General features: G+C 35.9%; 1 protein-coding gene across 1 annotated transcript in view; it reads right to left on the reverse strand.

The window, feature by feature from the left end:
* LOC124358534 (cytoplasmic dynein 2 heavy chain 1) overlaps positions 1-22,955 on the reverse strand; it is a 181,093-nt gene extending 158,138 nt beyond the window's left edge. The window contains exons 1-10 of the mRNA XM_046810833.1: positions 22,915-22,955; positions 20,943-21,019; positions 20,404-20,549; positions 18,233-18,403; positions 15,296-15,423; positions 12,174-12,298; positions 8,843-8,969; positions 7,328-7,461; positions 4,577-4,668; positions 3,033-3,175 (exon numbers count right to left, since the gene is read on the reverse strand). Of these exons, the coding sequence (XP_046666789.1) occupies positions 3,033-3,175; positions 4,577-4,668; positions 7,328-7,461; positions 8,843-8,969; positions 12,174-12,298; positions 15,296-15,423; positions 18,233-18,403; positions 20,404-20,549; positions 20,943-20,991 (1,115 nt within the window). The 5' untranslated portion in view covers positions 20,992-21,019; positions 22,915-22,955. The remainder of the gene's footprint in view (positions 1-3,032; positions 3,176-4,576; positions 4,669-7,327; positions 7,462-8,842; positions 8,970-12,173; positions 12,299-15,295; positions 15,424-18,232; positions 18,404-20,403; positions 20,550-20,942; positions 21,020-22,914) is intronic.
* Positions 22,956-23,268: the final 313 nt, after the last annotated feature.

Consider the following 23,268-nt stretch of genomic DNA (forward strand, 5'->3'; position numbering starts at 1 on the left):
ATCTCATCATATATTTCAGATGGTTTTAAAGGAGCCAATAGGTAGTGAGAGTTGGTTATTAGGTGAATCAAGAAACTCCTTTACAACATGTCTATTATCAAAGTTGTTATCTACAGGGTATGGTTTGAAAACATTACTAAAATATGCAGCAAACAAATCAGTTTTCCTCTCTATTACTTTTCGCCCAAGAACCATCTGGTTTAGATATTGGAGGAATGGGCACTTGCGGTTTCTTTGTGCTTTTTGTTACTTTCCATAAAGAATAGTCTGTTGCTTCAGTTGGGGAGAGATTTGAAGTGAATTCTTGAAACCATATGTTTTTTAAGTTTTTAAGCAAAATCTTTAACTGTCTTGATGCTCTGTTAAACATTGTTTTATCTCTTACATTTCTAGAATTTTGCCATATTCTTCGTAAGCGACGTTTTTGAGCAATGTGCTGCTTAATATATATTGGGTAATTGATATTGCCACACGTTGTATTATTAAGTTCAGGGCGTTGCACTCCAAGCAGATTTCTGAACAGTATAATTAAAAATTTCCACAGCGTTGTCTATTTCCTCTCTTGTTTTAAGTGATATATTAAGTCTTAAACTGTCATTTAACGTTTCACGAAACTTCACCCAGTTTGTGCCTTTATTCAATAAGGACGCTGCCTTTTCTTTCAATACAAATGATGAACTTATTGATAGGATGACCGGGAGAGTGATCGGACGACAAATCAAGAGATGAAACAGCCTCCATATAGTAGTTAGGAGAAATACCTCCAGTAACAAAGAAATCAAGAAGATCTGGAATTTTGTTGGGATCTGAAGGCCAATAGGTTGGTTCCCCTGTAGATACGTAACTCAAGTGATTGTCATTCATGCAATTTAACAAAATTTCTACCTCTAGGGTTAATCAACCTTGAACCCCACATGACATGTTTGGCATTTAAAGTCACCACCTGCTACAAAACGAGGCCCTAAAGTTTCGAAAAATTCGTTGAATTGAAGTTTGGTAATATTGTGCCTCGGGGGACAGTAAACAACCAGAAATGTAAGTGGTTCCATCCAGTACTCAACCACTATGCTTGTAGCTTGAATATGATCTTCTTGAAATCTAGGTAATTCATAATGTTTTATTTGTTTTCTGATTAGCACAGCGCTACCTCCATGCGCCGTTATTGTCAGGGTGGTTTGGTAGAATAAAAAGTAAAATTTGGGATTTTGAAAAAATTTAAGTTTGTAAAGTGGGTCTCAGAAATTAACATAATATCTATTTTGTGTATTGAAATAAAAAGTTGAATATCTTGGCCATGTCGTGCCAAGCCATTGGCATTTCCAGAGTCCAATCCTATAAAATCTATTCATTTTAGTTTTGATATGACAGTCGTCAATAGGTTAATCAATGTACCTATTTGCTGGGCTTGTTGAGACATCATCATTTCGAACTTATTTAAAAAATCCATCAATTATTTGATTCAGATTGTGATTTGCTTCTACATTTGATTGACCTGATGCCACTCTAGCATAAGATAAGGTTGGTGATACTGGTTGAGACTGATTACCTGTTGAATTTTAAGTACGAACAGATATAGGTCCATCTACTTCTCGATCTTGCACTGGAGGAGGAGTGTCTTTTTTTAACGCTGGTCTTAGAGGTGGAAAAGCCTTTTTCTTAATATCTTTGTAAATAGAGCAACCTTTATAGTTGGCTGGGTGCTCACCACCACATAATACACATTTGGGAGGAACATTTACAGATTTATTACAGCTGCTAGTATCATGATCTGAGCCGCATTTTACACCAGCGGTTTTGGTACCAGCAGTAAGCCTTTGTGTGCCCATATCTTTGACACTTTTTGCACTGCACCACATCATTACGTTTGTAAGGGGGCTCGCTCAAGTACAATTTTGGCATTTAGTAGGAATTCAATTTTAAAAATGTCTTTGTTGTTTAATGCTGGCTCTAAGTCTACAAAAAAAATTGATAGTGGATCTTTAGATTTGCTACTTCTAAGGTTCGACACATTCCTAACTTTGTGGTTATAAGCTTCTATAGCTGTTTTAATTTCCTGGGGTTCCGTAGAGAAGTGCATATTCTTAAGCACTACTCTATAAGCTCTGTCACCCTTTATTTGGTATGTATGGAAGCTTTACTTTCATGTTAGTTAAATGTTTGACTAATGCGCGGTAGGCTTCAATAGTATCAGTGTTAATTTTTACTTTATCTCTAGCTATGCATTTAAATGAATATGACTCTTTTTTAATTACTTGTTCAATGTTTACCATCATTTTACTTATGTTGACAATGTTGGGGACAAATATAGGTGGAGGCCTCACCTTCGTCCTACATTTGTCGTCATTCATCGTTTCTTCTTCAGAGCCTAGGTTGGCGTTACTCAGCATTTCAAATCTGTTGTGCAATTCAATAGGTCTAGCAGTTTTTGCAACGTACTCTGTAGGTCTACAAGGTTTTCTTAACATCTGAAACGTTGGCTGTTGACAAATGTCTTTTGTTTCTAGTTGTTTCGATTTGCCACTAGTTTTGATTATTGACATCGTCATTAGAAATAGTTTTTCCTGAAATGATGTTCATTGTTTGCTTATTAGAACAATAATTGTGATCATTAGTTATGGTATCAAAATCCAAACAGTTTGAGTTGTTTGAAGGGGCAAATTTTAAGTTGTCCATTCATTACCTTCTCACTTGAAAAACTACTAATAGTAAACAAACACTGAAAACAATTAAAGTTAACGGGTAAGGTTAGTTGTAGGAAAAGTACTGAAAAAAAAGGATTACGAAAAAAAATCTAAACATTTTTATGTAAATTATGAACAAAAATGTTTTAAGAACTGTTTTATATAGTTTTAACCACTAATTGGGTAAAAAAAATACATTTTTAAGAAAAAATTGGCAATGATTAATTTTGAATATCTGTAGGTCAAATGTCGTATTCGATAGTATCGATATTTAAAACCGACCATCATAATCCGATTGTGTTGGTGGCCGCTTATTATACTGCAGTCGAATAAAGTCTAATCTATTATTACCTCTTCAAGTCGCATGTAAAATCTAGAAATGTGTACGGGCCGGTAGGGCAGAGACCGGACCATCGGTGAAGTGAATAGTTGGGCCAGAACAGTGTGGTGAGTCGCTCGCAGGTCTGGATCCACTTGTTACACGAGCCGAGACACTGTCACAGATACACGTACATGTGTTAGTGTGTCATTTCGTCACATTGGTACATTATGTATCGTGTATCACGAAGTCGCAAGCACAATTCGTTCTTGAGATCAGACGGAATACAACTTTTACGACAACCCGGCAGACAAAAAAAATAGTGTCAGCCTACAATTGATTGATAGATTGAGCTTCAATAACACTCCATAAAATTCCAAAAATAATAATAATAATAATAATACTTTTTATTGTGTCAACAATTATAAAAATTGCATACAATCGTCAAAATAGATTATTTTGAAATATTTACACCTATTTTAAATTGCACTCATTCATACCCGTTCATACACAGTCCACATTCATTCCTAAGACTCATACTTACAGCCTTCTACATTTTATCTTCTACATTTTACCACCAGAAATAGAGGATGATCCAATTACTTTAAATTTCATCCCAGCGGCTCATCATAAACTCTTCCACTGAGTAAAACACCCTCGACACCAAAAAGTGTCTCAATCGAGCTTTAAATTTTGTTGGTTCATTCAAATTTTTGATTTCATCAGGGAGCTTGTTGATCAGCTTAACACCAACTCGGATGGACATGCATCATTATAGAGCTCATTCTTTTTATGTACAATAAATTGAAGGTCCATGCAAAATCTAAAGTCTAAAGATGAAATATTTCTTCAGATATCTCATCACATGGTATATTCACATTTTTGTTAATTAAGTTGGGTTTTCATACCAATTTTTAAGTTATAAAAATCCTAAAAAATTGATGATCGTGTTAGAATTGTTAGGCCACTATGTATTAATATGTCACATGTTTGTTTACAAATTTATTTTTTTTATCCTAATTTTTCGTTGTCATCATGATTACTTATAAGATCCATTTGACTATTCGCTAACGCTCAACCAACTTCTAAACAGTGACGGGCATCAGTATCGAACTCATAATTCTTGGTAAAATAACAAAGTTATTGTTGCCCAAAGGTGAAAAAAAGGTATATTCAAGGTCAGTTCTGGGGACGTGTAGGTATTCAGTGTATCAGGTAAGAAACTATTGAATTCGCTCCCTTAATCTACCATAATTTCAAGGCTCGTTTTTACATGGTGATCTGAAATTCGGACGAAATCTTTTGCTAGTCATAACCCGCTAACGAAGCATTTCCGGATCCATGTTTATATAAACACTTTTCACATTTTTTTACATGTAGACACCCTCTATAAGGAAATCAGTGATAGAATAGTCGAATACCATAGCTTATTAAATATTATATATATATATATTATATATATATATATATATATATATCACGTATTCTTACGTGAATTTGTAGCTTGTGCACCCAACTCAATTTATTAAAATTATAATTTTAACGTCACAATAAAGAACCAAGAGTCAAATTTTACCATCAACAGTTTGGCTTCCACTTCGATAAAATCTCCTTCCCAAATGTTTTCCGACTTTGTTTTCTGTTGTATGAACCGCGTTACAGTTTTACCTGCAAAAAACATAATTTAATTACGTTAATAATATAACAAGAGGTGTATAAGTTTTTGTATATAAGACATGATCAGATGTATTTTAAAATGTAATAAAAACGCATTTTTGTGTGTTAAGAACAGATTAAATCTATAGTTAATTGAGATTTTTGACCGTTTCGTGTGTAATAAAACGTCAATGTTCAAAAATTAAAAATGCACGAGACAATAATAATACAAATTTTTGGAACTTTTATTCCAAGTAAAATTAAACCAAATTCATTATACGCAATCTTAAAAATAATAACTGGTCTGTAAATTTTCAGATGCTCACTAAAAGTATTCCTGCCTATATATTTATTTCTAATAGTAACTTCCGGTTCTTTTGTTCCTTCTATCTAGACGTTTAAAATATGAGTATTTCTCCTTTTCTACCTAATTCTTATTTTATTTCTTAATATCAACACATCTAATGTGCTTCACTAGATTTTTCTTTATTTAATAATCCCCTAATCTCAAAAAGTCTCTATTGTTGTTTGCTGACAGGCTAGAACTTTGTTCGGGTATTCTTTTATTAACATGTCATTAAAAAACTAACAAGCTTTGATCTAATTTTTATAAAGTGATTTTAAAATTGCTAAACAAATGTATAACATACTAATCTAGTTAGCCGTGTCTTCGCACGCAATTTAGTAGGTTCTACAGTTGTATGAGCACTTTTGGTTCGTATGAATTATATTTCCCACGCCAAAGTTGAGTTTGCCTTGTTACGATGATCAAGAAAATACGTCAAAAATGTATATTAAATTTATGGTAATCGTAGCTTATTCCGCTTTTAGCATTTTTAGTTCCGTAGTTGATTTTGCCTTGTTTACAGATCATGAAAATATATGTAACAGATCAGAGAAGCGTACTTTTGTTATAAGACAACTTAAATGGCTTTTATACCAGTTTGTTAGGTGGTAAACTTTATCTTTTATATTTAATACCTAATATTTGTTAAACATGAACAGTTAAAAGTACATTAACTATAATCTATTTTTGTGTTTGTTCCTTTATAAACTGAAAAAATATTTTTAATATTTTAGAACATTTAGAGCTAGAATTGGTACCTTAATTCAAAGACACATTCCAGTGAACTTTCATCTTGCATAGTTCTCGCGGACTCCTTCAAAGGCTGTCTTTAGAGTGGAAATTCTAACCATCTTATCTATTAGCACATTTTATAAGGTACATTTCTATGGTAGAGTAATACTTACCTAATTCCTGAAATCTAAAAACTGTGATGAACATTAATCGTTACTCCTTAGAGAATTTACACATATAAACAAATTGAAAATAGTGGTAAAATGTGTGTGCTGTCACAAAATAATGCTTACTTTGAACAGTTTATTACATTTTACAGACTCATTCAATTATTATTTCCGAACTTTAGAGAACAAGATGTGATTTTCGCCACTTTAAAGACCAGTGTGGCGTAGGCCAGAGGGATTTTCGAAATAATGTCCATTTAGAATGTTAGCACAATTACGCGTGAAAACAATACAAACAAACAAAGGCACTTTCGCTTTTATAATATTATTATTAGGATGTAACTAAATATGTCTAGACGATTAGGCATATGCATTTATAAGGCAGTCATATAGGCTTAGACTGTGACTCATAAGGTCAATGCAGATACGGAGCTTTGACATTTTGTCTCATTTATTGGCTTAAGTAAGTCGAAACGCTTGAAGTAAAAATTACGCACATTTAAATTGGAAGTATAATGATTTGAGAACGGCTAATTTGGAGATAACACAAATATAATTTTGATCAATAATTTTTCACAATGTCCAACACAAGACCGGTGGAAATTTATTGAATGTTGAGTCAAGCTCCAGTTCACCTTCCTCTTACTGCAGCGTCAACGATGTTTTAGACACGATCTCTAAGCACGGTGGAGTGACCGAGTAAACATAATTCTAGAACCCAGGATTCAAGTCTGTAACAGCGTCAGATTCCAGACGCTGCACTAAGGGAAGGTGAACTGTTGTTTAATTTATTCGTACAACAAAATATTGAATATGCAAGGTTGGTTTTCAACGGAATAGTCTGTACGTGTAACCACCGTACGCTGTAGTCTTGCGATTCGCAGCTGGTGCAACAGTTTTTTGTAGTGTGAGGGACCGGGGGGGGGAGGAAGTTATTCACCCCTTCCACGAACACTGCATACGGTATACCCTCACGTGGTTATTATATCAAATCATTTTAAGTATAATAAACGTAAGCTATAATTATTAATTTAGAACTGCAATATAAAACTGCTGTCAGATTAATTTCATTGGGGACAGCAGTACAGATGTATAAATAAGTAGCCACTTTTTGATCGCTGTCGTGGATTTGCCCACTTGTGCCACTAGTTATACAATAATTTTATTTATTTTTCCACCAGTATATCACAAAAACTGTTATTAGTGGACCCCGCTAACAAGTTCCAACTTAGCGGGCCCAAATGCATGTATGATTGGTGAATAAATATTCTATTCTATTCTATTTTCATCGCTTCTTTATTTGTTTCCTAGTATTATATTTTAATCGACTTATTCATATTTTCAGTATTGTATCTGTGTGTCGCTGGCAACTGGAAAATGTTCTTTTGGACGTTTTGTCTTTGTTCCTGAACGCTACTGAACATACCAATGACCTCCATGAGATGTTCCATCCTCTGCTGTGGGTACTGGAACTCGTCCAGCTTCCAGAGATCGTCCAGCACCACGTGCGCTGTCTCCAGCACATCCTCAGCCTCTGGTAATTCCATCCTGTCCAGCTGCCTGCCCCACCAGAACATTGGTTTACTTGCAATGGTTTTAAATAATACTTTTTCAATATGAGAAATTTAATAACGATCGTTAACCCTCGAACTGGCAGTCATTTTTGAATGTTTTGTACCCTTACTTGCATACATTTTTACTATAAATCTGTACGTGATACATATTGTTTTAGGGAGAATGTTGAGATAATTATAGTATAAAACATTACGAATAAACCATAAATTAAGATAAAACAAAAACTTGTTATGTAGTGGTATCGCCTCTGGTAAAGTGTGATAATATTATAAATATCTGAGCTAATTTATTCTTTATTTTAGCTACTTTCAGAAAATTTATAATGGTATCCAGCGTCTCTGAAGAATATAAATTATATTGTAAAAATCACAAATAGTACACGAAAGCCTAAATTTGTTAGTATAATTTTCAAAAAATATAATACTTGCACTAACTACATATTTCCTAAATATACCAAAATTTAGAGAATTATATACTCTACAAAACAATAAATCAACAACCAATTTCTCAATTTTTACACAAAATATTTCCAAAATATACCCAAATTTAGCATGTTGTGGCCTAAAACAAAGCTGTAACAAGCTTTATCAAAAGGCTAGATTATGACGATATTTCTGGCAAGATTTATAACGTCACTGTGACATCACTGTTGCTAAAACAGCAAAATGAATTTCACTATTGAAATAAAAAATTCTTTCTGTTTCAAAAGGTATGTACATAGTTGTGGTAGTGTTGATTTATGATGTACTATATGGACTATCAAATTAAAACATGTGCGTGTCATATCCACATTATAATGACGATTCTCACTTGTAAAACGATTAAGATCTACATTATAATGTTGATTACCAGTTCGATGTTAAACGAAATATGTTTCCTATATATTTGGTATTCTCCCAAAAGCGAAACAAGCATATTGATTTAGTAAACTAAAATAACTGGAATATTTTCTGTTTCTAAAATCTCTGAAGTAGGCTATTCAAAATGGAGAAAGTCTACTTTGATGTAAATGGAAATAGGTTTGGAACTGATGTATTTAGAGCAAATTGGACAGAACACATTTGCTTTGTAGTCCATATTTATGTAGACAACTGAAAATCTGTCCTTTCAATTATATTTTATTTTTGTCAGTGATTTTAAAATCCTTAATTCTATGAAAATAATTGTAATGCAACATTATATTGTGATATACATTGAACTTATACATAAAGAGAAAACATTTATTTTTATTATGCAGTTAATAATTAAAAACTTTACTGTTTGCGAATTAGTTTTAAAACCATTGATTTTACTTTACAAACTAACTTAGGGTTTGATGTACAGCCCTCTGATTATATCTGCATTAAGCATATGCATTATAAAGTACCTGAAGGCTGTAGCTAACGGCTCCAGTGCTTCTGTAAAACCTTTAGCTCGTTCTTGGTCAATTTTCTTTCTCGCCTGGTTCCAACATCCTTTCCAAAACTGCAGCTCGTCCTCCACAGTCATAATCTCTACAACAGGCCACAGTCAACTCAACACTCAGATTGTGGGTTAGATACCACAGAAGGGAATAATTTCTACAACATGCCACAGTCAGCTCAATGGCTTCAATCGTGCGTCAGACACTACAGAAGGGAATAACCATAGTCATAATCTCCACAGACATAATTTCTACAACATGCCACAGCCAGCTCAATGGCTTCGATCGTACGTCACACACTACAGAAGGGAATAAATAGTCATAATCTCCACAGACATAATTTCTACAACATGCCACAGTGAACTCAATTGCTCGGATCTTGCGTGAGACACCACAGCAGGGAATACCTTAGTCATAATCTCCACAGACATATTTGCCGCAGTCGACTCAATGGCTCGGATCGTGCGTCAGACACCACAGAAAGAAATACCATAGTCATAATCTCCACGGACATAATATCTACAACATGCCACAGTCAGCTCAATGGCTCGGATCGTGGGTCAGACACTACAGCAGGGAATACCATAGTCATAATCTCCACAGACATAATTGCCGCAGTCGACTCAATGGCTCGGATCGTGGGTCAGACACCACAGCAGGGAATACCATAGTCATAATCTCCACAGACATAATATCTACAACATGCCACAGTCAGCTCAATGGCTCGGATCTTGCGTCAGACACCACAGCAGGGAATACCATAGTCATAATCTCCACAGACATAATTGCCGCAGTCGACTCAATGGCTCGGATCGTGGGTCAGACACCACAGCAGGGAATACCATAGTCATAATCTCCACAGACATAATATCTACAACATGCCACAGTCAGCTCAATGGCTCGGATCTTGCGTCAGACACCACAGCAGGGAATACCATAGTCATAATCTCCACAGACATAATTGCCGCAGTCGACTCAATGGCTCGGATCGTGGGTCAGACACCACAGCAGGGAATACCATAGTCATAATCTCCACAGACATAATATCTACAACATGCCACAGTCAGCTCAATGGCTCGGATCTTGCGTCAGACACCACAGCAGGGAATACCTTAGTCATAATCTCCACAGACATAATTTCTACAACATGCAACAGTGAACTCAATTGCTCGGATCTTGCGTGAGACACCACAGCAGGGAATACCTTAGTCATAATCTCCACAGACATAATATCTACAACATGCCACAGTGAACTCAATTGCTCGGATCTTGCGTGAGACACCACAGCAGGGAATACCTTAGTCATAATCTCCACAGACATAATTTCTACAACATGCCACAGTCAGCTCAATGGCTCGGATCTTGCATCAGACACCACAGCAGGGAATACCATAGTCATAATCTCCACAGACATAATTGCCGCAGTCGACTCAATGGCTCGGATCGTGGGTCAGACACCACAGCAGGGAATACCATAGTCATAATCTCCACAGACATAATATCTACAACATGCCGCAGTCGACTCAATGACTCGGATCGTGGGTCAGACACCACAGAAGGAAATACCATAGTCATAATCTCCACGGACATAATATCTACAACATGCCACAGTCAGCTCAATGGCTCGGATCTTGCGTCAGACACCACAGCAGGGAATACCATAGTCATAATCTCCACAGACATAATATCTACAACATGCCACAGTCAGCTCAATGGCTCGGATCTTGCGTCAGACACCACAGCAGGGAATACCATAGTCATAATCTCCACAGACATAATTGCCGCAGTCTACTCAATGGCTCGAATAGTGGGTCAGGCACCACAGAAGGTAATACCAAAGTCATAATCTCCACAGACATAATATCTACAACAACCCACAGTCAACTCAATGGCTCGGACAAATATGACACTATTAAATTGTCATGAAATAATGAGTAATTTCATTCCTCAATATCATACACGTATACAATCACGGGTACAGAGCTTGGACTAGGCCTTGCCACAATTGCCAGTACGTGTGGCTTGCCGTCACACTGCAGCGCGTACGGCTTATTACTGCTGATAACAAACAAAAGAGTACTTCTTATTGTTAGGACTAAATCTATTACATAACCCCTTCCTTCCTCACTTCTAGCGTTACTGACATTCGATTGTAAAAAAATGGTGAATACAGTCTAGCATTAGTATCGTTCTAAATAAAAACATTATTCATGAAACTCAGATAGCTTTATTTCTGAAAACCACACTATTTCTTAGAAACTTAATTAACACTTTATAAAAATGCTGATATTAGATCGGCTTTTATCTTGATCATGAATGACTCAAATATTTTTGGTCAGACACGCAATTGTCCAGTGAAAATAGTAACAGTTACGAGTAATGTGTATTATGCTGCATATAATAAAAACAACAACTTCAACCACAACAAACAAACATTTTTTTTTGTCACGTTCGACTTGAAATATTTGTACATATTTGTTGTAAATAAATCAAGGTTAATAACCCTATGTTTGCAAACATTAAAAATTTTTGTAAGAGAAAGAAATGAACATTTGTGACTTTGAACGGATTTTTTTAGGTCTTCGACCTGCTAACCCACGATAAGACAGAGGGCGCTCGCTATCGTTTTACAGTGTTGCCGATATAAACCCCATACTAAACGGCAGATAGAGATGAGAAATACCGTTATTTGTTAATAACCTAGTAACAAAATAACGCGGTTACTTGTTATTGCGTTCCAAACCTTTTGCCCTTGAAAGTCCACTATAGTGGACGGAACCCATTACTAAACAGCCTGTTATAAATTTTACCTTTGCATATTCCTCCAGATCAAATGTCCACTATAGTGGACGTATTGCTGGTCTCATTCAGCTCGGCGCCATTTTGACATACAATCATCAGCTGCTCGGAATTAGTCTGGTGATTTTAACTGATGTGATGTAATAGGTATTTTAAAAATTTAAAAATCCACATAACACACAGTTTTGTTGATAATTAAAACTTTTTTATTTACAGCTTACAGTAAAATGACTTTTTTAAATAAAGCTTAGTAATAACAATACAATAAATCAATACTTAATACTATAATAATGAAATGACAGCAATATTAGTGTTTAGTCCTTAACTTTCTTTGAAGTGTGGTACTTTTCAAAACAGTTTTCAACACACATAACTGGTTTTGAGGTACAAGTTTTGCAACAGTACTTACTACGTTTTCTAGTCCCACCAACACCCCTGTCACTGCATACACAACAGTCTTTTGGGTACGGTAACAGTTCAAGGATATGTAGCTTACCGTTCAGTCTTTCGTCATCTTGCATGTCTGACGGTCTTCCCCGTTTTTTCGAGTTTCTTACATTACCAACTAGTCCTTTGACTAGTTGTTTTCTGAATTTCCTCTGCCTCTCTTTTTCCCTGTCCCTGGTTCATATTGTAGAGTAAAAATGCATTTACAATCCCTGTTTCGAGTAACCAGAAAAAAAACTTTTCGCCACCATTTCACTGACTTTCGTGTAAATGCATAGCTTGAAATGTACTGATCCGCTAAATCCACCCCTCCCATCGACTTATTATACTTACATATCACTGTAGGCTTTCCTCACTTCTTTCAACCATGCCATTTTTTACAGTGCGCCTCACTGTTTTGTGTTGTGTTGTCATATAATGTGCTAAGCATTGTCACGTCATTGGAGTCTTTCCATAGCAATACATGGTATTTATCTTCCTTCCTAAAAGACTTAATGTCACCTTTTTTTCAACTTGAGTGGAGTGGTATTGTTTTTCTTTGTCTTAGGCCTAACTTGATCAGGCAAACCTAATCTATTTCTCATTATAGTCCCCGTTATGTGTACTTTTAAATCATACAGTTTCCTAGCCAGTTCCAAGTTTGTATAGTACCTATCACAAAATACATGCAGGCCCTCGATATTACCATATGTTTTCTTTTTATCTTGTTCACTAAGTGTAGAACTATTCTGCTGGGTAACAGACAGGTCCTTGCCGTTCTAAACTACTTGTGGTGTTTTTTCCCAAAATATGGCTCTAAGGCACATATATATCCGGAACAGGATTCTGACAGTACAAAGACTTTTTATGCCCCATTTCACAGGCTTATCTTTATTGTAGACTTTGAAAAGCACTTTCCCTTTGAAGCCTACAGTGCTTTCGTCAATGCTGACTTTGTTTCTTGGAACATAGTGTTCTCTAAACTTGCGATCTAAATACAACACAACATTTCTAACTTTGCCAAATCGAGTCAAGGTTTTCCTTGTGCTGGACCTTGGGGAGGGGGGGGGGACACATGCAGATTCCAAAAAATCTGACTAAATCTGTCTCTGGAGAACACATCTTTAAAAAACGGCTGATAATCAAGCCAGTCTACTGAAAAATAATCATCGATCTCTGGTTTAGGATTCATGGCCATGTTAATGAGCACTCCTAAAAATGCTTTCAGTTCTACTAAAGTAAGGTCTTTCCACGTCCACCATATGGATCGTTTTCCTCAAAGGGGGTGTGTTTCGTGATTTTTTTCGTTTGCATACCTATTCGTTTCTTTAACTATTTCATTCAATAGTTCATCCGTAAAAAAAACAATTGAAAATATTCTAAATGGGGTGTTTGGTGTCATGTGATTTGGTGGTTTAAATCCACTATTATTGGACCATTGAAACCTGAGAAAAGCTGAATCACCTACCATCCATTCTCTCCAATCGCTATTCTCTGCAACAAACTCGTCATCATCTACTCCCTTCTGCTCCTTGCTGTTCAAGAGCTTTCGTTTTCTTCATCTGAATGTTCGTAATCTTCACGGTCAATTTCTGAGTGAACTAACACTTCAAACTCTTCGCCAATATTTTGACTCAACATCACTGTCATGTACTGAAATCACACTCGAGTTCATCCAATATGCCATCTTCACCTAGATTTTTCCATTTCATCCATTATTGTTCACTGACTATACAACAGAAACTACTATTAAAAACTATAAATATCATTGAAACTCAACTATTATGCACTAAAGATCAAATAGCAAGAAACTAAAGTGAAAACACTACAGTAGGCTACTATCGGTCACACAAAAAATGAAAGTGAGGTTATAGACTAAATAATGTTGTGAGAAAAATAAACACGTCCATGTGATCAATAGTTGACACTTTAATAACAGACTGCAGCACTTTATAGAGAGAAACATATGTTTTTAAAACATTATTAACAGCTGTTGAATATAGTGGCCAATATAGTGGACTTGAGAGTGCTCGTGGAATTCGAGTATGTCCACTCAAGTGGACTTACGAGCTGTAAGGAAACAAAGAGCAAGAATAAAATAATACCTGGTGGGAAAAATGGCTGTGTCCATTAAAGTGGACATTCGATCTGTGAGGAATACTTTGTAAAAAGTAATCAGAGGGCTAAGGGTTAACCTGTTACCGTGGTATTGTGTTACCAGCTGACCCAAGCTCAGTATTGTCATCATGCTGTAACCGAACCGACGTTATTAAGTTGCAAATAAACTGAGTCAGACTAAATCTAAATGAGTGGGCTATTTAGACATAGTATACGAAAATGTAATTAAGAGTACAGGTTGGGTTTTCATATTTACAAAGTCAAGTCTGTTTTTATTTGTTGATAAAGTTATTTATTTTTTTATTATTTCCCACACAATCTGATGTTTTATTCCCTGTCCCGTCTGCACCATCCAGCTGTCTCCACAACGTCATTGGTTTCTCAGTAATGTAATACCAGAAAAAACGTTAGCAGAACTGGTCGGTTTGTAGCCTGATTACTTGCACGATAACAGCCTCGGCTGTTATAACGTTATGAGAACGCCAAACCATTCTGCTCACCTGTTACTGAAATAACAGGGTGTTACTGATAACAGTTATCCTGGTAATAGGTTACCACTGAATACCGATGTTACCGACACTAATACGTTATATACCACCCATCTCTACGGCAGACGAGCCAAATGGAAAATAACAGAGCACGTACTGTGGATAAGCGCGGGCAGTTTTTGCAGCACTCGAACCGTCCTTAACATTAGTTTGATAGTTGTTGTAGAATGAGAAAAAGATTTTCAGTCGGACACTAACATTTTACGAGGTGGACTATTCTTTTAAGCATTTAAATTGTACTGTTATTTCCTGAACTGAACCTTTGAACGTCCTGCACACCTCCACACTGCAATTTTACGAGGTAGACTATATACGCACCGAGCCCTAAAACTGTAGTTAGTTTTCAATAATAGAATTAAATTATAAAATTTTTAAATTAGTAAACATTTCTCAAAATCATTAACTGTAGAAGTTTGCATTTTACATATTTATTAGTCGTCTTTACAAACAAATAAGGGCATTTTAAATTTTTTATTAAGCAAAGGTGTTCATTTTTAGTTCTTACGCCTAATATTTACAAGTTTACCAGCTAGGCTGGCTGAAGGAGAGATGGACTGGTCTTGTGTACGCAGCACCACACAGCGCAGACTTGCCTCCAACTCCGTCAACATCGACTGTAGCCTTGGGTCCACACCCTGGCTCCAGCTGTTCGTCCTGCACAGAGCACACAAACCGTGGTGAAATTGCAAACATTTTTATGTGCCAAGTTTAAACTTTTGTTGAAGATTACTTTCGTTAGAATTTGGATTCGTTATATTGATGATATATTTGGAGTGTTCGACCAAAACAAACATCTTTATGATTTTTTAAAGACGCTAAATTCATTTTACTGCAGCATTTGATTAACTCGTGAATCCACACTCTGGCTCCAACTGTCGTCCTTCACAGGGCACACAAATCGGGGTGAAATTGCAAACATTTTTATGTGCCAAGCTTAAAATTTTGTTAAACTTGTTTCTTAGAATTTGGATTCGTTAAGTTGAAAATATATTTGGAGTGTTCGACTAAAACGAAAACTTTTATAAATAAACTAAACTCATTCTACTGCAGCGTTTGATTAACTCGTGAAATTGGATCTAACAAATCACTTTCTCCTTGAGATTCATTAGTAATCAGAAATACAATTTCAAAGAGATTAGAGTTCGATATATGTCGTAAATAAAAACGCACAGTATAAAACAAAAACTTAAAATTATTAAAACAAGTTACCACGATGTTTAAACACAAGGTAATAATTTCATATACAATCAAGTAAACACAGGAGATGTATTAAATCAAGAAGAAGGACCAATACAAAATTCTACATCAATTTCATGAAGATTACAAAAATAACATTTTAAAATGTACAGAGTATAACTTCAGATAATAATTTGTCTTTATTGCGCGGACTAAACCACACAGGACAAATTAATATTAAAATCCCCTTTGTCTAATTTCTACTATAAAAAATAAACAAATTTACTTTTCGTATTTACTTTAGACGAAAACAGCCTTCGACAGGACATAGACACAGAATAAAAAGTTTACAATATTAGTGTTGTGATTTTTCAATATAGTGATTATAACAAGAAGTGATGATCCTTGGGGAACTATTGCACAATTGAAAATTCTCAATGAAACGGTCAAAAAGAAAAGGACAAATTTATTAATAAACCATAAAATTCACTGAATCGGTAAGTATAAAGTTCTTTTTCCTATGAATCTGATAAAAACACCAGATTTGTAAATAGGGCACCTTATATGTAGGTGACAATATTTTCTGACATGAAATCCGGGGCATATTTACATAATGCTAAATTGGACACCCAAATTAACACACTCGGGACGGGAGGGCAGTGTAAGTTCTAGTGTATAGATATAACAATAAAAATTTAATAATTAATAATAATGGTATCCAAAGGGTAAAATAAACAATACCCAGAATATAAAAGGAATTCAAGTGCTCAATAAATACAAATAAAATATTGTACAATTATGTAAGACACATTTTATTTATACTTGTTGGAAGAAGACAACCTGTGTAGCAGTGCATTGTTCCTCTTTATTTTCTCATACATTTCAATACCTGATTTCGACATGTTCATTTGAATAATAATGAATAGAGCTTTAACACAGTCAAAGGACATTGAAGAATTTTCTGAAAGCCAAAAGGTGTTAATAAGGAAAAATGCCCTTTCAACGGATGCATTCGTGCTTGGAAGAGATCGATGTATGAAACTCTTGTCTCTTGATTTGCCAAAACTTTGAAGAGAGTCAGCCATCTTTGTTGCTTGGACTGTTCCGGAAAATGGGACGTATGGTCACTGCACGTATACCAAAATAGGCCGATGACGTTTAAGGCGGTGGTGCCATATCTGTGTTGACCATCAACTGTTTCCGCTATGGCCACTACAGCTGATGATGACGAGTAATTTTCTATACACGTAAAACTGTCAACACTGTTGGGGGGGGGAGTGGAGGGAGATTCGGAAACACCATTCACATTTTTGGACTACTTTCGGGCAAACTCCTCTAGTAGTAAACTGTCATAAAACCAGCAACAGTGTTGTCGCGGGGTGTGGAGGGGGGTTCAGAACACCATCCACATTATCGGACTACTTTCGTGCAAACTCCTCTAGTAGTAAACTGCCATAAAACCGGCAACAGTGTTGTCGCGTGGTGTGGAGGGGGGTTCAGAACACCATCCACATTATCGGACTACTTTCGTGCAAACTCCTCTAGTAGTAAACTGCCATAAAACCGGCAACAGTGTTGTCGCGGGGTGTGGAGGGGGGTTCAGAACACCATCCACATTATCGGACTACTTTCGTGCAAACTCCTCTAGTAGTAAACTGCCATAAAACCGGCAACAGTGTTGTCGCGGGGTGTGGAGGGGGGTTCAGAACACCATCCACATTATCGGACTACTTTCGTGCAAACTCCTCTAGTAGTAAACTGCCATAAAACCGGCAACAGTGTTGTCGCGGGGTGTGGAGGGGGGTTCAGAACACCATCCACATTATCGGACTACTTTCGTGCAAACTCCTCTAGTAGTAAACTGCCATAAAAACCGGCAACAGTGTTGTCGCGGGGTGTGGAGGGGGGTTCAGAACACCATCCACACTATCGGACTACTTTCGTGCAAACTCCTCTAGTAGTAAATTTCCATAAAACTGGCAACACTGTTGGCGCGAGGTGTGGAGCGGGATTCAGACGCAACACTCATCGATGGACTACTTCGGTGCGGCCTGCTTTAGTAAAAGATCTTCTTGTCAAAATCCTCGCCATTTGTAGTCAACGTATCTTCAGATTTTCTGTAACGACGACCAATTTACACCGAGTGTGGTAGTAACGATAAGTGTATATTCACGTAAAAATGTAAACGTCTGTCCATCTTCAGGTTTGCGTACCATATATACAAAAGCAATAGTACAGCTGTTGATTCATAAACTATCGCTCAGGTAAGTGAAGAAGTCATACTTGCCTTTAGAAGAGTTGGAGCGAATATCCGCTGTACGGTGTAATAGAGTGCCACTACGGGAGAGTCCGGCATAGAGACTACGAACACGGTTTGACGCATGTTCTCCTCGGTCACTGCTTCAGGTCGGATTTTGAAGAACACCAGGACTATCTCCTTTCCCTCGCCAGGTGGCAGCTGTCAACACACAGGAGCAGTCAGCAGATATAATTACAGGATGGGAGTGCTCTATACACAACTGGCCTCGCTGGGGTTGTGTGCATAGTTTCAAATCTATGGCTTAGCTCATTCTCGAGATATCGTAGATCTCCGACAGATGGATAGCAGGGGTGAATTCAATAAGGACCTACACTCGTTATTCGGTTGTTTTTATCGAACAATTCGATATATTATCCAACTTCGATACGTAAAAATCGTACAGAATGAGAGTTATAATAAATTACTGTAACAAGAAGAACTTCGTACATTACACTTTTAAAAACATAAACATTACAAAATTAACTATTGCTGGACTCACATATCAAAGAAACCTTACAATAGTGGTGTAACTTGCCTTGCTCGGTATCAATGAGTAATTGCTTTTGTGAAATGGGGGAAAGAATTCTCCCCATGGGTTACCAGGAGCCAAACCCAAATGTTGAAGCCACTTAAACAAGTCTCGTCACTTGTGAGAAATATCTCACATATTTTCCTCATGTTCATCGCCATTTTGAAAGTCTCAAAATATTTAATTACGTCTTGCTGTTTATTTTTTACATTAAAATTACTATAACTAATAAGTGGAAATCATATGCTAAGTTAACTAAATTTTAGTATCGAATTGTTCATTCGGATAGGAACATCGAACCATTCGGTAAAAAACAACCGAATGACAAAATTTTGCGTGTGTCAGCCTACTGAGTGTTACGTAGACTTAAATGATGAACAGTCAAAATCCGTTGTAGAAGAAGCACCAATATAGCACTCATATTTGTCTGTATAGAAATGAAGTTTAATGGAAAATTTAGTCTTCATGTAAATTCTGTATTGTTATGTTTTACCACGATACAATCAGAGTTTTCTTAATTAATTTAGGTTTCATAGCAGTGCACAAATCATTCCAATGGGCTACAGTATATGTAGGAAGTTCCGGTAAGTTGTGCAGGGCGGGGGGAGGGTTACTGCCAAAGTGCGTTAAAATACATTTTTCACTCACTTTTAATAATGACTTTTCACTCAAATATTTTTTTCTTTTTTTAAATGCCATTATGTAAAATCGCATACGGGCTTACTCAGTTTGTTTACAAATTTATTTACTCTCCTATACAAAAAAAGATTCAACACGTAACATCAGATTTTTACACTGCAACTAACATTGACAGATGAATACCAACAAACATTTACTAATACGTGTTTAAATGTGTACAAACTGTCAATTATACTTACTTTTACAGTTGATTAAAACACATTTACTCCATATTAAGTCAAAAAGGAGTTTCTAAGACCAGTGGGGCGTAGCCCGGGGGATTTTAGACATAGGAATGGGCTTGTATATTAACCAGGGACCCTAAGAATGTACGTGTAACATTTTAGTACAATTGGTCAGTAGGTTTTATGTGATTGATAGCACACAAAAACATACAGAGGGACCCCGTTCGATTTTTATATAACAGTATAGGTGTATTTATACTAAATTGGAATGGTAAGAATTATATATATTAATTTGAATGATAAATTGTTTACTTCAAGTCCAGTATTATATGCTCCAAGAGTTCTGAGCTACTAAACAGATATTCATAATTCTAAGTTTAAGAAATAAACTAAAGATAGGTACTACATATACTTATTACAATAAGCCAGCTCTGAACCAGCCTCTCCAGTCAAAGGGTGGCACACCCTTGTTGAGGCTAGCAAAAACCTCTGATACCTATAAAAACGAATCCCACCAACTCCAACAGTCATCTCCCACAGTAGAGTAGACCTATCGAATTAGCGTTGCACCAGACTCTCGACTATTGCTGTTAGTGATTTGCCGCTTCTGGACATCCATAGGGTTGCCCAGATTTAAGTGACACATCGGTTTTTGCCGTGTCAAGTGGTGGGTTCAACTGGAAGGTATAAACCAGCTAGAAGTAATCCCTGCTGGGTGAATTGCAAACGATTACACAGTTGATAAAGGAAGATCAGGTATTGCTTACCTTGTTGCTGAAACATAGGCTAGAATCTTCCTTGCTCTGCACCGTCAGAATAAAACAGCCTGCGTCTTCAAGGAAGTCGTTCAAGAAATCATTCTTCCACAAGCCTTCATCTTGGTCAGATGGGGAAGATTGTTGAAAATAGTTCCCTAGAAGATTATATCATTATTCTTTCAAGTATAATGCATTATTAGGAAGGCTCTCAATGAAGTCTATTCGTAAGTGGTAAACTAAGCCAATTATATTGATTCAAGAAGCAAATAGAAATTGTTGTTCATCACACAACTTATTATATAAATAAATATTTGTAATATTTATTTCAAGTTCGCAATATTTATGAAAAAAGGGTTATCCAATATTATGTTGAGCCAGAGCTGTAAGATATTTATAAATAACGAACCTTGGCATCTGAAAAGTTGCCTTTATCAAATTCCAATATTATTAGGCTTTTGCATTAATTAAATTTATGCAACATGTCCTTACACCTAGCACACAAAATGCGGAGTTACATTCCTCTAAGTACGCTAGGTACAAAAACTTACCTGCAGTGGACAAAATAAAATTCTTCCTCTCATCAAGACCTACAGTCATTGCTACTGTTTTACACAAGCTGTGGAGTCTGTAACATATAAAGCAATATGCATACAATAGGAAACGACCATTAAGTGATACATTTGATTCTTTTAGTGATTTAGGAATACACTAAAGGGAACAAATACCGGAACTTTCGTAATCGGTTGATCTGTCTTTAAGTTTTTGCTTTGAGTGATTGATAATATAACTCGAAATTGCCGATTTTGGCCATTGTCAGAAAGTTTTATTCGCACAATTGCGAGTAACATATATCTGGAACTCATGTGTATTGCCAGAGCTATTATAACGCCTTTAGCCTATTTTTACGGTTTTAATGCCCTTAATTAAAGAATTGTGTGAAAAGCACATTAAAGCAATAGCGTTTAAAACGCGAAAGCATTTAAAAATCTATCAAAGTTAATCAGGTCAGTATCATAAATTTTGCTCTATAGAGTAAATGGAGCTTGACATTAACACTGATTGTAAATAAGGTTGGGCATTTAAGAAATCAAAAGTGTTGTAGCGATTGAACTCTGAAAGGTGTAAACCCCCTAGTTATTGTACGCTAGTAGAACTACATATGGTCTGATTGTTAAGGATAACTTTTTTCGGAACACGAACATAATACTGATAATTTCCAAAAAGGCGATTACAACTTTGTCCAGATTAAACCCACTTTAAAGCTGCTGATAAACCTTCTAATCTCTCGGTATGCCTCGGTAACAGGCGTTTATAAAGTAGGTATGGTAAGTATATGAAGCCGTCTCACATATAGTAAGACCAGTCCTTCAGACCAACAGTTAGTTACCACACTCATTATCATTCAAAATACATCTTGCCCCATCATCGCACTACTCTTTATAGTCTACAACCTTCGTACATTTTCCAGAAATAAAATATGCTCTCAGAACTCCCACAAACTTATCACAACGTACTTAAGACAGAACTTCAAGATTCTTTCGTGAAAATGTAGAAAGAGGTTTTAATAATTAGTAGGCAATGCATTGTATTTTTCTTAGTAGAGGATTTCTCATTATGTACAGAATCTTTGACTCTGACTACGGACTCTTCTATTGTAGGCCTACTTCTATGTCTTTAGGGCTGAAATGCAAACAAGTCTTACATCCTATGTTATTTATTACTAACATCTTGGTTCTGATTTGGTTGACAGTGGACTAACGTACGTTTTATAGTATTTTAATCAGTCATTTAGTTAAACAAGTCTTACATTCTATGTTATTTATTACTAACATCTTGGTTCTGATTTGGTTGACAGTGGACTAACGTACGTTTTATGGTATTTTAATCAGTCATTTAGTTAAACAAGTCTTACATTCTATGTTATTTATTACTAACATCTTGGTTCTGATTTGGTTAACAGTGGACTAACATACGTTTTATGGTATTTTAATCAGTCATTTAGTTAAACAAGTCTTACATTCTATGTTATTTATTACTAACATCTTGGTTCTGATTTGGTTGACAGTGGACGAACGTACGTTTTATGGTATTTTAATCAGTCATTTAGTTATTGATTTGATCATTGCACAGTTACTACTACGATTAGAATGAAAGCAACCAGGCTTCCATCTGTATTGTCATTACGTTATTACTTAATAAAATTATAAGCAACAAAACCATTCCAATAAACTTTTTAATCACTATATACCTCTTGTGAAGATTAAAATATTTCATCATAAAGAATATATTATTACACGGTTTTGACAGACGTAAAACATTGTTAGGAAAACTAAAAAGAACAGTTCTATGTAATTAGATTAATACTCAGTGTTTTGATGTCTCAATTTAACGATAGGAAGAATTTTACAAATATAAATGTTCTTCTGAAACCCCTACCAAAATGAATAAATAGGAGAATCTATTTATCCTTTTGTCGAAAATTGCAACAGCTCATTAATGAAAAGCAATACGAAAGTATACCTGCCAAATGAATGAATAGAAGCAACGTAATAAGTATTACAAACTCATAACACCGTAGAAACTACAATCTTGAATGTCAACACAGTCGTTTGAAGTAGGACACAAATGTTGTATGAAACGTTGCCATGGCAACGCCAGTGTTACCACCACATTTACAGGCTGTAAAGTCGAGTGCGTTCAGGCATAAACACTAGACAGCGCACACACACCTGCTGTGCGTTCACAGCTGACACTAAGTGGTGCCACCATTCCAGAGATAAATAACAGCAGATGCACAGTTGGAGGTCTAGCAACGATGAATATTGGCGGGTAATTAGTTTCAGTGGCGTATATAGAAAATGATTTAATGGGGTG

Source organism: Homalodisca vitripennis, chromosome 3 (genome assembly GCF_021130785.1).
Source record: "Homalodisca vitripennis isolate AUS2020 chromosome 3, UT_GWSS_2.1, whole genome shotgun sequence".
In the NCBI taxonomy this organism is placed as follows: Eukaryota; Metazoa; Arthropoda; class Insecta; order Hemiptera; family Cicadellidae; genus Homalodisca; species Homalodisca vitripennis.